Below are 17623 nucleotides of genomic sequence, written 5' to 3'. Positions count from 1 at the left end.
GAAGGTTCCCTTCGCCTCGGTACGGCACAAACCGAAAAACGATGGACTCACCGCCGACACGAAAAACGTCCGGTGATAAAACCGACCTTCGGAGCCGAGGCGGCCCACGTGTGTCCGCTCAGCCATAACCATACGGGGCACACAGCGCTTACCTGGTAGCGTCAGCTGTCGCGCATCGTCTTAAACAGCCGGGAGGGAATCAAAGAGCTTACAGAACGGGAGCGATCCACCCCCCGTTTCGCAACAATTATTACTCGGAAGCCTAAAGGCTGCCACCGGGGCGGTCTGAAACAACCGGTTCACACGGACAGCGGGGAGGGCGGCCGGATACCTAAGGAGGGCGCGACCCCCGGCAGAAAGGGGGGACGCCCGAGGACGGCTCTGCCCTGCCGGCCCAGCGCGGCCCGTCCCGGCGCATCTGAGCAACCGGCAACCGGCCGCGGGCGAGAGCGCGGTGGCCCGGGAGCCCGCAGGCCCCCGGCGGCCAGGGACCGGGCCGGGCGGGCGCTGGTGCCGGCGCCGAGGGGCAGCAGGACCCGGAGCTCCGGAGAGCGGCCCCCCCCCGGGAACCGGCCCGGCCCCCCCCGCAGGGCCGCGCCTCCGCTCCTCTCGGCCTGCCCGCTGCGCTGCGCCGCCCCGTGGCCGGCGGTCGCCATGGCCGGAGAGCCCCGGCCGAGCGGCCCGGCCCGGCCCCGCCGCCGGCAGCCACCGCGGGCCGAGGGCAGCCCGCGGCCGGGCCGGGAGGCCGCTGCCGTCTCCCCGCCGCCCCCGCCGGGGCCGGGAAGCCTCGTCCCCTCCCGGGCAGCAGCCGCTCCGGCCCCGACCGCCCGTTCGGAGCCGGGCGTTCCATCCTCTCCGCCGGGAGTCTCTGCCCCGCTGCCCGCCCCGGCTGAGCGGCCGCAGGTGCCCGAGCCCTCGGTCGTGCGTCCAGGGAGGGGCTTTTTCCTATTTAAGGCACAAGCGCCGAGAGAGCAGCAGGCGAACTTCGCCTCAGATATTAATTCTCCTGTTTTTCACAGCGCCGCTTTACGGTTCAAGCCCTCGCTGAGCAGAGGCCTGCATCCCCCCAGTCACGCCGGGGGCTCCTGGGCAATGCCCCTCGCAGCGTCCTCCCCGACCCAGCGGCCCCGCGCAGCCCCGGTGAAACAGGTACTAAATCATTCCTACCGACCGTACAGAATCCGTGGAAAAACACCGACAGCGGCGTGGGCTGCGGCTGGCTCCCCGAGCACCGCTGCCCAGCAAGCTCGGGCTCCTGCCCCAGGGACAGCAAGCAAAGCCCGTCAGCGGGGAGGGTCTGGGCACGCAGCTCTCACCATCAGCTACAAAACCTGCTTGAATCTGGCTCCGAGAGACGAACAAGAGAAGACGTGGCGTTACCACCTCAGCCACCACGCAGCAGAGCCTCTCACCTGGTACTTGGGGAAGGAAGAGCCGGCCTAGATGCCGCGGAAAGACAGAGGACCTGGGACTTTGCCAAATGTCAGTTCTCCAGTGCTCTTCAGAAAGGAAAGGGAAAACTCGTGGTCCTTTAACATGAACACAGACTGTCCACAAAGAGAAGAGCACTTGTTAATCACAAAAGCAGCATATCAGATGGTGTCAGCAGAAATAAATGCCCTTGCGTGCTCATGGGGGGGCGGGAGGGGGGAAATCAAGGAAAGATGGCTGTACTGGCTCTTGAACTCAGAATTGCCACATCCCACACCTCAGTGATATAGGTGACTTGCCTTTCTGGGGCATGTTAATAGAAACGCAAAGAAACTTGCTCAAACTAAAATTTGAGGGGGCTGATTTGCTAGACTGTTGCTCAACTGAAATCTTAACTTAGACCACGAAACATTGTGAATCCGTTACTGAAGAGCAAAGCTCTTTTTCAGAAAAGACAGGCCCTGACTAGCCCAGTGCTTTGTCTCAAGCAGAGGTGGTAGGAGATGCTATGAAGAAGGACAGACAAGTTCAGCCACCCTTTACAGTTCACTGCCCTCTTCACATCCAGAAGGGTTGTGCAGGGGTGGTAAGAGGGTACATCCCTTTTCATCAACCTCCTGCCCAAGAATCTGCCTAACCCCTTTCAGAACATCCTACCTGCCTCCACAACATCCCGTGGCAGCCAGCTCCAAAGTTCACGTTCTGCTACATGAAAAAATACACATTCCCTGTAGGTGAGATCTGGTGAATAACAGTTCTGTGCTCGCCTCCCCCATCACCTTCTCTGGAGACTCTGGGCTGCTTATGTCAGCCTTCCCACAGCCTTCTCAGGCTCTCCTCATTAAGCCTTTCCTCCACATCCTCCACTGTTTTTGTAGCCTTTCCCTGCATGTTCCATCACATCTTTGTTGAGACACAGGGGCTAATTCAAAGCTCAGCATCATTGCTTTGAGACCTTTCTGCTCTGGTGTGCTTTCTGCTACGACTGCAGCCTCCCTTCCACCCGTGCCAAGCAGGCACACAGTCTTAGGGTCGGCCCCGTTTCAAAGCACAGCGAGTCCAGTAGCTGGATTACTTCTCTATTCGTTATGCTGAAGCTATGGAATAATTTCAAAGACGCATTTCCAGGAAAATGCAACAGCACTGCTTCCCACAGAGGACAGCATCACATCTCAAGAGGCCACTTTCACACACGGCTCCCTAAACACAGTCATTGCCCTAAAAAAGCACCCAAAAGCAATTAGCTGACACCGAGCAGCAGGGAGTAGTGGGCACGGCTGCCTGCACCCATTCACAGCGCCAGCCACAGCCCTGAGCATGGGGAGCACAGATCTCTTTGTCACCCAGCCTCGTACGATGCAAACGCTGACGGGCGGTTGATTGACGTCGCTGGTGCCGTCACACGTAAGGACAACAAAGAAAGGCTTTACAGCAGCGGGAAGCTGACGGACACTGTGTGCACAAAGCAGTGCAGCAGCCAATGCAGCCTGACAGTAACACGATCATTTGTCAATAAGCCTTTCTTCCCCCTCTCTGAAATCAAACATTTAGTAACATCAAGATGATCTTCTCACATTGAGGAACTGCGTTTCTTTCTCTCCCCAGGCAGCAGCCTCAGACTGCCTCTCGGGAAGAGACAGCAGCAATTCAAAGACCCTTTTCTGCCATTTTATAGTGTTCTCGCACAGCAAGCAGAGTTGGCATTTAGCACTGAATACAACTTACCACTAGGAGAAAACTAAAACCAAAAACCAAACCCAAACCTGACAGGAGTGGAGCAAAGCAAACAAAGGATTTCTAAGAGGATCAGTTTAATCTTTGTTTCATCCCTTTTTCAGCAGATTTACTAAATGCTTTTTTCTTTCAGAGAAAAAAAACCTTTCCAGAACACCTGCATCTAAGTGGATCTAACCATCACTGTAGGGCAGAGCTCACGCAAAGACAACTCCCCACAGCAAGGTCACAAGCATTACACGAGAGGGAGAGGAGATGCACAGACCCCCAGCTCCACGGGAACGCAGAGGTGCTTAGGACTGTCTTCTCATCGGCTTGATTCTCTACTTCTACTATTAGCAGCTCATTAACAACTTCAGTCATGTTTCAAATGTCTCCTTTCTATTTCACTCCTTAAGAATGAATTGACAGTTAGACTGTTTCCTCTGTAAAAGTTTTAATCAACTATTCATCTGAAGGACTTCTATTCCCAGAAGTTCCCCCATTTGTCGCTTTTTACTTACTTTACCAGCTACATCCTTACCGTATAGCTGGAGAGAGCCATTGATCATGCTGGAGGGAAAATACACTTAGCAACTGAAATACTTTGTTTTCTAATTTGCATGCAAAGCTCTTGTTTCACTAAAGGATTTACAGAAGGAAACATGCATGCTTAGGGCAGGCCAAGAGCACCAATCTACAACTGAAGATAATTTTTAGTGTATTACTTCAGCAAGTACTTTTTTATAAATATGTATATATACACACATACACACACACACACACAGAGCTTTTTTGAACTGTGTTGTGAACTGATGCTTACCAGGAAGGTGTGATGCTTTAAGTTTCTGGAACACGGGACAAGGATGCTTCCTTGAGATCTGAAGACACCAAAACTTGCAGTTTCCAGTGTTGATTCTTTTGTTTTGTTTTACCTAACACATAAACCTGACCACAGTTAGACATATACAAGGATAAGAGATTGAAGCAAACATCTGCAGGCAGCCTGACGAAATAGGTACAGGCTCAAGAGTGCACTGGACTGCAGCACACTGGGGTGCCGACTCAGCTGCACCCACGACGCCTGCCTGGGAAGGCACACTGTGCCATTTGCTCTTGTACGTGTTTCTGTGAAGTAAATTCTTGGTTTTAAACACACCAAGACCGCAAACTGTTCCAACACCCCAGCACACAGCCAAATTTTAATTTATATATATCAGTGCAAAACCAAAACCAATGGGGTCACTGACAACATCAGAATTATGCTTCTCCTAGAATAAAGGAAAAAAGTCTGCTACAAGAGAAGTGGTTATAATTTTGGCATTATTCTATTACTGGCCCACTGAAGTTACCTTTCTTCATTTTGTTAAGGAAAAAAGTGCTACTGAATTTAGTTACACTGTAACAACATCTACAGCCAAAAAAAATTCAACAAAACTGCAGTTTAATTTCAGAAAATGTGTTAAAATATATATATTTATACATCAATTTGACACACTGTGTTAGTTTACACAAATGATGGTCTCTCTTGAAACTGTATTTATGAAATGTACATTTTTAATTTAAATACTCAGTATACACTGCACTTAATCTGCATGTTGCATTTATTAAATACATTAAAATCTGCAATGTAACAAAACGTTTTCTGCATACGAAATTCAAAACACCATTTTAAATGAACAAAAGATGGCTCACTTCATTTATTTTTTTTTTTTTAAACAACTAGTGCATAGCACACTAGCTCAGCTCCACCAACACCAGCTGTTCTTTCTTTTTTTATTTGACATTGTTCACAGACTATTACATATTACAATAAGAGTGCTGGATAAAAACATGAGGTACGAAAGTGGTTCAAAGATTACAGGTCATGCAGATCATGCTAGACAGCAAAGAAAGTTGTGAATGAGAAAACACTAAATAAAAATACATAAAGAATGTGCATTATAAAATAAAAAAAAAAATCAATTACACAGCTTTGCTTCTTTGGTTACAAAGTAGGTTGAACAATTTCACAGCTTTTTATTCCCACCCCAAAAAAAAAATATACGAAATGTCAAAAAGCAGAGGAATCATGGCAATTTCTCTCTATTAGAAAGTAGAAACAGAAATGAGCAAAGTTTTCTTCATCAAAATAGCCCATCAATTATTTATTATATCACAATAACTGGTGACTACCTGTACAGATGCACTATGGTCTTCATACTTACACTCTATACAAAATTTACATTCAAGCTGGATCTTTACTACCGTAAATAAATACCAAAGGTAAATTGCCATTAGTGTTAGAAATATGCCAGGATTCTTTTGTTCAATTATTGCCTAAACATTTTATCTATTAAACGCAATCCCATCTATCATTTTACTGATACATATATTTATTAAAAAAAAATTAAAAAAGTTCTGTGACATTGTTCATGTACATTATGAAAATAGCAGCCCTGTAATAAATAAAACAAATAAATGAAACTAATGTAGGCAAATGTTACTTATATTGAAAGAACAGTGGCTCTTAAGATGAATTGTTACTTCTTACCAGATAGCAAGGCTCAAAGTAATCCATGGGAAATGGAAACCTTGGAGAGCCACCAAAACTCTTAAAGACCTCACTCCTGCACACCAAGCAAATGCATTATTTGCATTAGTAACTCCTTGTACGACTTCCCTTGTGCACTGATGACATAACGGACACCAACTGCACTTCATGATATACCAGTGAGGGACAGCTCTTGGAGAATGATTGTCTAATACTGAAAAGGCCAAACACACAACAGAAGCATGGCTACTCGCTTTCATTTAAAGTGGAAAGAACATCAGTGGCACACAAGGACAGACTGCTCTCAGGTTTTTGTTTTCAAAGGAGGCAAGAAAGCTTTACGCTGAGGAGACATTCGGCTGCTGTGGAGGTTGCGTTGGCTGCGGAGGCTGTGCTATCACTGTTTGCGCTTGTGAAGTGCTACTAGGATTGGCCTGTTGGGTTGAAAGTTGGGATAACTGATCACTGTTTGAAAGAGATTTTAACAGTGCGTTTTCTCGTTCAAGTAAAGAGTTTCTTTCAACTAATTCTTTTATTTGTTCCTTCAGGACTTCCACTTCTTCTCTTACTGCATACATCAAATGGCTTTTCACTAGATCCTGTGAAGAACAAGTTAACAGTTACACCAAATGAAAGAACAGTTTCATTCCACTCCAGCCCCAGGATTTACTTTTCCTGCTTTCACTGAAGTGGTAAGCCTGGAAAACTAAAGCACTCGTCACTAAAAATATATGAATAAATTAGCCTTCAAGTGCAAATAACCTAGCCCTTTTATTCACTGTAAAGTGGCCCTTACATCAGAAGCTTTGTTTCCAGCATTCAGCATTAAGTTCTAGTCACCTCGGTTACGCTGAAGACAAGGACTAGATTTACGTTCCAGCTGCTCCACGCTGAATGGAAGTATCAGCTCTGAAGCTTTGAGCTGGAGGTAGGAGTCTGCATTATGCAATCCCAGGCACTGAGGTGTATGAGAACCAAGAAATAAGAAAGCCTCTAAATCAGCAGGAGCGTAAACCAAGCATACATAACTGAAGCTGAACAAAATGTCAAGGATGGCATAGCGTTAAGTGCCAATTGAGAAAAAACTAGTGATGAACTTTAATAAAGTAAGAGACTTAAATGCATTATTTATTTTCAGCACCTCTTTAAGTTCCATCAGCTTGTTCACAGATATTCGTAGGAAAATTCATTTAAGAACATTTCTGGGCCAACAGTAAAGGCAATCATGGTTTGTGGCCATCCCATACTTGATACAGAAAATCCTTTTTTCAAATGATGGTCTCAGTCTGACCTGACTGAACGGACAGTACAGATGCACAGAAAAGCAATGCAGCTGGAAACTTATGCTCAATGACAAACCACTCATCCTAACAGAAATAACAACTTATTTTTTACTTACCATTGCCTGTTCTATTTTGTTGTCAATGGCAACAACGCTTGCACCAGATGCACTGTAAATATAAGGAGAAAACTTTGTGAGTATTACTGCATCACTCAGTTAAAACTATGCACCCATTGGCACCCACAGGACTCCTAGAACATGCTTTCACTGGAAGGCTAAAGCTTCAGATTCAAGAATTTGGTACACTATCATGGGGTTTTTCCTCCCCCTCCCTGTATTTCCCAGTACAGTTAGAGCTCTTAAGAGGCACTGCTCCTTCAGTTTATAATTCCTCAGGCTATGCTTATGACACTCATAACCAGAAAAACACATTAGAATAAACAGTAAATTAACTGCTTTGATTCCTTGCCTCATTTTTCAGCTTTCTTCACTGGGGAAAACAGGGATTCATGGGATATTCACAGGGTCCTTACTTCTAGTTTTATTTCTGCTAAATTGCTTTTATAAAGCATTGAAGAAAAAACCCCATTATAATATTTGTTCTCTGGCTTTACTTGAAGACTACTTTCCAGTTAAAAAGTTCCTGGATCAGCACTGTATTTACAACTTTGCAACTGAGCAACGGTAGTCAATAGAAGAGTAAGACATGACCAAAGCCCTAAACTCCACAAGCGCACTTACTCGGTTTCAATGAATCCTCACTGGATCACATTTAACATCTAAGAAATGCGCTGCAGTTGGCTGGTTACAGTTAGGGCTAGCCTTGTTCCAAAGACATACTAGTGCAGAACAGTCTAACAAAACACCTCAGTCATCACTATAAGAATGTGTATTTACTGCGCGAAACAAGATGTTCAACTACATCTTTAAATCGCAGGTTACGGCAATCCAGGCCTTAATATTTTTGGTGTGTTTTCCAAGTCACAAGACAGGAACAGAAGCCAGTCGCTCACTCGTAACCCTCTGGAGTCGGAATTTCAGGGGGCTGGGGGTGTCCTTGTGCTCTTGCAGGCTCTGATCTCTCTGTTTGGAGAGAAGCTGCAGCTCTCCCCGGAAGGTCAGACAGGGCAGCCCACACTGCCCACTCCAGCGTAGGAACACCCCCCCAGCAGCCAGAGAACGCTCCATCCACACACATGCTCTCTCAGTCCTGTACTCTCCACATCGGCCCTCCCACACTAGGTCTCAGTGGTCCGACTTTACTCCACAGCTCCGTGTCTGACACGAGACGGCAGTTCTTGGGCTATTTAGCAGGCCCGCCAGTGATAACTACTGATAATGCTCCCCCAGAGAGGGAAGTTGCTATCAGCAGCATGCAGCTACATTTAAAAAAAAGTTAACATACGGGAAAAATGCAAGGTTTGCGGTCATGCTTGGAAACTCGCCTCTCTGAAAATATGTAACGCTCACTGAAACCAAGTGTTAAGAATAAACTACTTAAGGCTTTTTAAAATGAGTACTGGCAATATGCTCAGCAGTATTAGTTACATACATGAAACAAAGCTCAACTATTGAAAGAATAAGACGCTATTTACAGAAATCCATTCTAACAAGTCTCACAAGAATTGTCAGTACCTAGCACCAAGTATTTGCAAGTAGAGGGCATCAGCTTTTCAGACTGAGGGAGTAACAGCCTCTATGTCTAAATTGAGCAAAGCTAGTAATCTAAAACAAAAGCGCTGAACACCCATTTCACAAGAAAACTGTTCCAGTGTCTTCCTGTCTTCTAAGCCTCTTTTCAAGCCATATTTGTGGTAAAACTCCTCAGAACACAAAGTCTTTATAATTCATGATAAGGTTAAGTATTCCTTTCCATCTTGAATTAATGTGTTTCAGATCTATCTGAAACTGTCCAGAACATCTGTGTTCAAGAGTCATTGAAATCCCCAGGACTGCTCCATGCCCCTGATACAGCCTCTCATGAACACCACTCTAGAAGTCAGGTGAGGCAGCTCTGAAGAGATAAAGACAAGAGGAGCAAAATTAAAGCAAACAGCACACTTTGTAGTGGGATCTGCTTCTGCATCTTTACAGTGTAATTATACACCTTTCATCAATACTTTTCTAGTTAAATTTGAGATCGGGACTTTGTTCTTCTATTCCTGTTTCAACTGTTTCGCAGTGTGATTATCTAAAGTCCACTACACCACTCAAAGTTAAGGCATTCAATCAGTTCCATGAAAAACCCTCTCAAGTGGAAGATAGGCAGTCTTCCCCTTAATCACCTGAAACACTCATTACCGGCATGGCATGCTGCAGAAGCACCTTTCCCATGCTGTACCTTGTGCTCCAAATTCTCGCCTGCCCTTTAAATGAGTACAGTGTTCACAATGTGGGTATAAAAACTGTCCCTCTCCTACATGTGATTTGAATGCAGCTAGAGAAACTATTGCTCTCCCACCCATATTTTACACTTAAAGTGATACTAATATGCAGTGCTGAAAGCCATGAGTAGTTTATACACTACTTTTATTCCTTTCAATGTTCTTGTTGCCCTTATCCCCAGAGCAGCTTGCACTAGCACTGAAGTACCAAGTCAGGATTCCAGACCTGCTCCCTGCACAAATCCCAGTGTCCATCCTGCTTGTCTCCAGCAGGCTGAGTCCAGGACCACGCAGACCACTGCCCACCCACCCCAGGACAAGTTCCACGCTGACAGAGCAGCCTTCAGTTAGTCAGATGCGGTTCTGTCCTGATGACAGTATTTCATTTCCCTTTTGAAAAGCACATGAGAATTAGATTTTATGCTAGCACAATTCCCATATGATTCTGTCCTTTATTCATTTTATAATGCTCCCCTCAACAAATAGCTCCTGTGAGACACTCAAAAGCAGAGTGCTACAGTGCCAGCTATTCTTATGGTACAGTCCAAATATGCTGCCAAATCTTAAGATTTTGTATTTTTCTCAAATCCTTGACTGCTGATATCAAATCTCAGTTTGCATTAAAATATTTTATCCCACAGCTGCAGAATGAAATTTATAGATACAATCCAGTCCTTATGAAAAGGCGAGGAAAAAAAATATCTGTTAAGTCTTTTTAGAAGTCAAACATCCATCAGACTGGAAAGTTTGATACATTCTGTGAATGCACCATCCACTGTATATCCAATGCCTCGACTTGCAAATTCTTGAGTTAGAAGTGGAAAGACGCTGTTCAGCTCTTATAAAAAAAGACCAATTACTATGCTGTGCTTTCAGACAAAGTTGATTGCTCCAGTAACTACAGACATCTGACAATTATTGTCAAAGCCGTAATACATAAAAAAAAATCCACATCAAGGAACATAGGGCAGTTGAAAAGCATGCACTAGGCATATAATTTTTTTTTTTTTTTGGTAACTGCAAACTCCGCCCCCCCCCCCCCCAACTCAAACTGAGCTTTTGCAGACAACTAGCTACCATACATACACACTGTAATTTAAAAGAACAATTCAGTTTGACTTGGACCTCCAAGTTAAGGTTACATAAATGAAGGCTCTGACCAAAGAGAGGTTATATTGGTATACCAAGATCACTCTGAAGCCCATCAAGTACAAGGCAAGAGTTATAGTTGGCAAAAATGACAAAGATTACCAAGTACAGTTTGCCATTTCCAGAGATGCATGGTAAACCCAATATTTTTCTACCTTACACACCAGACAGGCAAAACCCTATTTCATCTGAGAAATCCTCATTTTCATTTTTAAAAAAAATCTTAGTGGCTTAAATGTAATTTTTTCACATTTTACATTGAAAGATGAAGGGGAAAGCCAGATTTTGACTGCTAATAACACTGCTCAGCTATAGCTCACAATCAGGTATGCAGCGTTGGGAACAAAGTGTTTTATCAAATACTTACAGCTTGCACCTCAAAATTCTTTAATTTGTATTTTAGGTATATTTCTTCTCTATGCCTACAACTCAAGAATAGCACTGTAATTTTTTTGTTTGTTTCAAATGTCTCACAAACAAAGTGACAGAAGTGTCTTGGACAATCACGTACATACAGATCAAGAAAACGGGAAGAGAACTGGCCAGTCTAAGTGCAAGTCTGATTTCTAATGCCTGTTACACAACATACAGCAATCACACCTTTCCACAGCGCAGCACACTCTTAAAAGTCTTGGTAAAATTCTGACTTCGTTGCTGCAAAAACTTTTCCAATGGAGACATGGTATCCCAAGAGTATGGTAAGGTATTATTGGAAAGATGTTTCAGTATCATCAACAAGCTATAGTACTGTTAAAGTGTTTGGTAGCCCTGTTAGCACAACATGTATCAGTGTAAAACTTCATTGAAAATACAGATATTATATTATGACCAAACAAGTGTTCTTTGTAAAGCATAATTTTGCAGTTCAAGAAAGCTTACTTAGTACAGACTATTCCAAACAACACTGTTCACAGAATGGGAAAGTGATTGAAAGGATTAATGGAAAAAATGAGGAAGAATGGATCAGAAGACAGAAAAAAAGGTTAATGTCTTAATGTTAACTTGTTAATGGTTGGAGGAAAATTTCACCATCAACATCACCTCACATTTGTAGGCATCAAGATCTATTTCAATAGTGAATTCAACTAGCACCACTGTAGTCAGCTTGGTGTTTTCACCATTAATGTCTTTAGATGTAATTGTCATCCTTCCAAGAGACATGTTCTCACTTCAAAATTCACTTTGCAATGTAGGTAGAAAAACTAGGAATCAAACTTAAAAATAAAGGCATTTGCAGCTTAATTCACTCCGTATGCTTAAAAAAAAAAAGAACACAGTGGTTCATTTTTAGAGATTCCACAGTCCTCAGTAATGTGTGTATTTTATGCCAGTGTTGGATGCATTAAGAATGAGAGTTATAAACAGCCCTACTTTGGCACTGTCAAGTACTACACTAGGTAATAGTGTTTCACATTTAAATGAGACCACAAATCCTACTGACTGGATGATGTAAACCAACTTTGAAGCTTCAAGTTTTTTAGTCAATAACAAAAAACATTCTGGATTCAGCTGTATTACTGATTATCTGCATACTACTTTCCCAAGGAATTTCTCAGCAGCAAGTCACCCCCCAAGAGGTTGCCAGAATGCATGAGTTTTCTTGCTTTTTCTTGCTCTTAATGTTTCTTTTAAATTTTAGCATCAAGAGTTACTGTACTCTTGCTCACCTCATGCTTTTAGATACATAAAACCTATCATTCAACATTGCTAATCCTGCAAGAGTGGAAAAGACCGCCAGCAGAACAGACTACAAAAGGGTAAACTGATGCTAGCAAGAGTCTTGTACAACAGCCTCTATAGACAACTCTTCCTTTAAAGCACTAGATCTACTTTGCTTTAAGTGGAAGTGGAAAAGATGTTACATGCGGTAGCCTCAGACAGACATCCCTGAACCAAGTGATCTCCCCTAGCTCTTCCGTTGTTACTGCTATAAATCAAATTATCAAGCAACCTTTCTGGAAGGAACAGTAGGAAGGAACAGTAAGGTACCCTGAAGTGTTCCCACATTTGTTTTGCTCACAAGTGAGCTACAGACTAAACCCATGTGTTAATTTATACTTTCCCTCATTGGTTTACTCATTTATGAGCTACTGTAGTGACTTAGCCATGCACTCTTCATGTCTTACCACTAGTTGAGCTATTTAGTCCATCCAGAGAAACCTTATCTGTTCTTGAAACAGTTAAGGCATGTTTAATTAGCCTCCATCCAATTATGAAATTTTATAATGATAGCTTCCCAATGTAATCAATTATCCAGCATTGAAAGAGTATGCAAGTATTTCAGATTTTCATCATTGTTCTTTGTCAAAGCCATGTGAGAATGTGAGAAAGTTTGAGGCAGTGAATTCACAGCCTCAGGATTACCGGCAGGTACCTGGCTTTCCCAGCAGTCTACTTAAGCTCCACATTACTCAGCTCCTGTGTCAAACAGAGAAGTACTTGCTTCCACAGGACAGTTAAGTTTTCCTCAGTTTTACATGAAACTCTGAAGACAAATTATTCAACACAACATCATAATTGAACTTGGAAGCAACACGTGAGCTCTATAAAAGAATACTTCTGGGGAAAATGAAGATGTTGTTTGAGTTGAATTGTTTTAGGTTTGGGTGGTTTTTTGACTTTAAAGAAAAATGTGGTCCCTTCATAGTTTTGGTAAGATTGAGTTACACTAATGAACGAAACACTCTTGCCTATGCATGAAGACAGTCACATTGTGCACCACTTCCATGAGAATGAAGCATCAAGAAGAAACATATTAGCCACAATACTGACTCGATCAGTGTGTTACATGAAATGTCAGCCTCATCCTAAGTCTCTTTTTACATTTCATGTGGAGTTTTAGACTTTTAATTTCAATTCAGGAAAGTTTCACCCCTAAAAGAACCTCCAAATAAGGCTACAATCAAAAAGAAAGATGTGTAACTCTTGACTTTCTCCTGTCTACAGGAAGAGCATCTCATTTAACAGAAAGCCACCGAATAGGGAAATGGCAGTTCAGAAAAATCGATCACATGAAGAGATGCTAATTCATCACATTCACGTAAGAAGAAAGATGTTTACCAGCAACACTTAGAATACATTTATCTAGGTGCTAATGTGGGGAGAAAATCCACATTTTATGAGTTAATTTATATTGTGAAAGTTTAATGCTTCACACAAAAATGCAGTGGAAACATAAATCTTACTGCTCTAAATTCAAGTTTACCAACAATGGCTATGTTTTAGGCAAATCCATCTAAAGCTCCTATGGCACTATGACAATACAAAGACAATCCACGCACAGAAGAGCAGTCACCTAGACTCATGTGAATATGCCAAGAAGCCATTATTCCCCTCAATCTTCTCAGTAACCATGTCAGTTGAAAAGAAAGACCCATGAGACTTGTGCCCTTAGCAACACCCATGTGAACGCGATGCAGAAAAACACTTGCAGGCTTCCTGCAAATGTGTCAGTAACAACTAGTATTTTACTAACATTTAATAGTTTGAATGTTACCAGCATTCTTCTCTGCCATGGTGTGTTAGTGAAAAACAAACAAGTCTCTATTTTATGGGAGCAATTTAGCAATCTTTTACTGTCTATTGCAACAGCACGTGGTTAGCTTTGCTGACTTCAAATGGTCCGAAGAGATTGCTGCTCATAGGAAATAATCTGTATTTGTTAGAAAAAAAATACTGAAATTACACAGGAAGATTTTCTGTTATGTTGACACTAAAGTCTCCTAAGTCAAGCCCCTGAGATTCACAAAGTACTTCTGAAGGAGCTGCAAAATGTAATTAAAGAGTCTACTGCCAGCAGGCTTAAGATCCTTATGTTTTGCAGTGTGTTAACCCCCACATTCTGGGATGGGGAAAACAAAGAGATTCTGAGGAAATTAGATGAGCTTATAGTTTTCACAGGAGAGATTTCTCTTTCAGAAACCAAAGATCACAAAAGCAGCCCCAAACCACTTTACTGTTATCAAACTACTTGAGTTTGACAACAGATCCACACCTGCATCAGAAGCCATCCTGCCTACGCAAAGCAGAGCTCCCAGGGCACCGTCCGTCTCCCGTCCTGCCACTGCCAGGACGCACATCGCTGGCAGAGCCGCACAGCTGAGCTCCACCATACCCCTACCCTGTGAAGGGCTCCCCAGAACTGGCTTTACTGGCTATGCCCTTGAAGTTCCCTCCATTAGGTTTCATTGGAAGTTTATTGTTGAAAGCTTTTCAGTTTCAGTCATCTAGTAAAGCAAAAACTACATAATGTGATCTTAAGAAAAATCTAATAGCTGGGGTATAAATGCAAAACCTTCTAAATCCTGTCAAAGACCTTGGAATTTGAACAGATTAGAAATTTAAAACTTGCATCAATTATGATGAATTTGATGTTTTTACAAATACTTGTTTTTACCACAAAGTGTTCAACAGCAAAGATGCAAGACTATTTTAAAGGAAGCCATTTACATTCTTTTACCTGAATTTAATGTTTTTCTATATCCCACGCTTCCAGTACTTGCTTCAGACATTGTATATAAACCTCAGATTTGTGAACCCTCAATCTTAATCATTATTTGATTTTATTTTTTTGTTTGTTTTTTTTTAAACAGCTTCCTCATCTTAAGAATTATTTCCAGTTGAGACGTGAAAATAGAGAAACAGATGAAGGCTAGACCTTAAAGTGAGCTTTTGGTCTATATACCAAATTTGTATTCAAAGCCCTGAATTTTGTTTTATGAAATAATGAAGGCCTTGGAACCTAAATACCACCTCTGTCCCATAAATACAGGAAAGTGGCATCAGCCAGAGCTTAAAGTAAAAATGCAAATTTGTCCAAGTTTCTGCTAGAAAAGGAAGACATGCTTTTGAAACTTAGCCTAATGCTAGCACTCCAGCAATAAAAAAAAAGCAGGATGCATGAGCATTACTTTCAACCATCAGTGTTGTACAGTATACAAATTGTTGCCAAGCAAACTTTAAAGGATTCAGTTAAGCTTTGCAAGTTGAAAAGCCTCAAGTCAAACACAGTCAGTACAATGATGAAATAGTTATCAATACTTCAATAGCTAAACAAAATTTATATTCTACAGAGCTTGTTAAGCAGAAGTATTCTGACAAGCCAGAGCATCACACGGCATGAAGTCACATGATCACTAGGACTTCAGCTTAATGCTGACCAAAAAAACCCTTCAAAATCATTAAAGTGTGGGAAAGAAACAGTTTGCAGCTACTGATGAATTAGTAATGCATGTCTGACAAGCCATATCCGTAACAGATATGACTTTGTCGCACTTCATTGCAGTTTGTCGCCATGAGTTCAATGCTAACTTAGTAGATTTACTGCGTCCTCGTATCTTGTCATGGTTCACGTTTGTTCCCCACCTAGCTTTGCTTAAGCAGAATGAAAGCAAGCCAGAAAGCTTCCTTTCCTGGTTTTGAGAATGAAAGATTTTAACTTTGCCAAAACTGCATTTAGATATAACATTTTCTCAACTTGTTTTCTGATACAGGACTCAATAGCCACAATGCCAAAAAGTTTCCTTTTTTTTGGAAAAAGAAGCTGTAAATATTTTCCTGAAGGTCAGCTAGTAGCTGACTAGCATTAAACTCTTTCAGCTTACACATTATGTATGATACATGCATAATGGAAGGAGGAAGAAAAAAATGTCATGTTATATATTTTATACTTATTTAGTTTTAAGCTTCAGTATGAATACTTCACTTCCACAACTGTTTTCAGACCTTCAGGCTGCAGAAGCCCAATATGAAGCTCTAAACACAAGCAGCAGTTCTGTGCAAATGAAAATGCCGAGAAACTTGCATAGAGCGAAGCTGTTCATGCATACCTCAGCACGTATGCATTCCATACTTAAGCATTCATACCTATCCCAGAAGGTCTTTGACTCGCGTAACTTGTTGAAATGGAACGCTTGGTAGAATGCAGTTGACGGATTCCTATGAGATCCAAGAATCAAACAGACATATTGAAAATGGGTACGTAATAAAAATACTAACTCTCTTATTCAACCTGCATTACAAAGTAAATTAGCTGTGCAGACAGGTTAAATTTATGTCCAAAAGTTTACAGACTTTACAGAAAACCTGAAGAATAGTTCAGTGACTGAAAGGCCTTACTGTTCCTGTGGGTTTCCATTAACGACATACCGATTCAGAAAGAAAAAGTAATCCTTGAGCCCTATGGATTTTTGTGCTATTTCAACTTGCTACTGTAAAAAGATGACTCTATAGCCATTAATGAAACATCTCATGTCGTGCTGACAATCTTGTATAGGTAAGCTGTATACCACTCAATGCTATACATACCTAAATTCAAAAGATACCTTTCACATTCTTCACATTTCACAAAATGTCTCTGCAAATAGTACCCAGTATACCTATTCTACTTAGCACCCTACTTTATATTCAAAACAGAAGAGTTCTCCAAGGGGACCTAGAAGTCAGAGCTAAATATGCCATATTCAAGCTACAACAGATTAAGTTACAATTGAAAATCAGATCAAGTTAAAATTGAAAAGTGGAATCTAAAATATTGCTAAGCAGTTGTCAGTCATCTTCATGCTTCCCCTTCTTGATGTGCAATAGTGCAACTGTTCTTTGGAGGCACTTTGCCAAGAAGTAAATTGGAGTGCTCTAGTTACCACCCTGGGTCCCACAAGCCTTCACCACAGGCTACAGTAACCTTGCTGAAAACCTGACACTACAGCACAAATTCTGTCACCAGGGCCAAACCCCTGACACAGCCTGACCCTCCTTGTTCAGCGCACATTTGCCCCACAGATAGCAACTATACGAAGAGTCTAATTTGAAGATCTTAATTCTCCAAAGTCACATCTGAACACTTACTCTTTACAAGATACTGGATGAAACACAAAGTCAAAATTTTCTACTGCTAGTGGCTGTATCAGAGCATTATACTTAAACTTAGAAACTCCTTTTACCAATACTGCAGTTCATCGTTACGTTGGTATAGCTATATCAGCCCTAGAAGCATGCAACAGCTTAGCTGAAAAATATTCAGAAAAAGCTAGTATTAGTTCTAATTTTAAAACTAGCTTTAAAAGGAATTTGAAGTTTATACTAATGTTAGAAGCACAGCTGCCCATCTCTTTTCTAAGTTTATGGCAAGAA

General features: G+C 42.0%; 1 protein-coding gene across 3 annotated transcripts in view; it reads right to left on the bottom strand.

The window, feature by feature from the left end:
• Positions 1-4552: 4552 nt before the first annotated feature.
• TSC22D2 (TSC22 domain family member 2) overlaps positions 4553-17623 on the bottom strand; it is a 31342-nt gene continuing 18271 nt past the window's right edge. Inside the window, exons 2-4 of one of the 3 annotated variants that reach the window (XM_075031172.1) lie at positions 16358-16429; positions 7077-7128; positions 4553-6276 (exon numbers count right to left, since the gene is read on the bottom strand). In XM_075031172.1, the coding sequence (XP_074887273.1) occupies positions 6016-6276; positions 7077-7128; positions 16358-16429 (385 nt within the window). In that variant the 3' untranslated portion in view covers positions 4553-6015. Of the gene's footprint in view, positions 6277-7076; positions 7129-16320; positions 16430-17623 lie in introns of all 3 variants that reach the window. The other 2 variants (XM_075031173.1, XM_075031170.1) reach the window with 2 other exon arrangements.

This window comes from Buteo buteo, chromosome 7, assembly GCF_964188355.1.
Source record: "Buteo buteo chromosome 7, bButBut1.hap1.1, whole genome shotgun sequence".
Lineage (NCBI taxonomy): Eukaryota > Metazoa > Chordata > Aves > Accipitriformes > Accipitridae > Buteo > Buteo buteo.
This window is presented reverse-complemented; position numbering and strand designations above follow the sequence as displayed.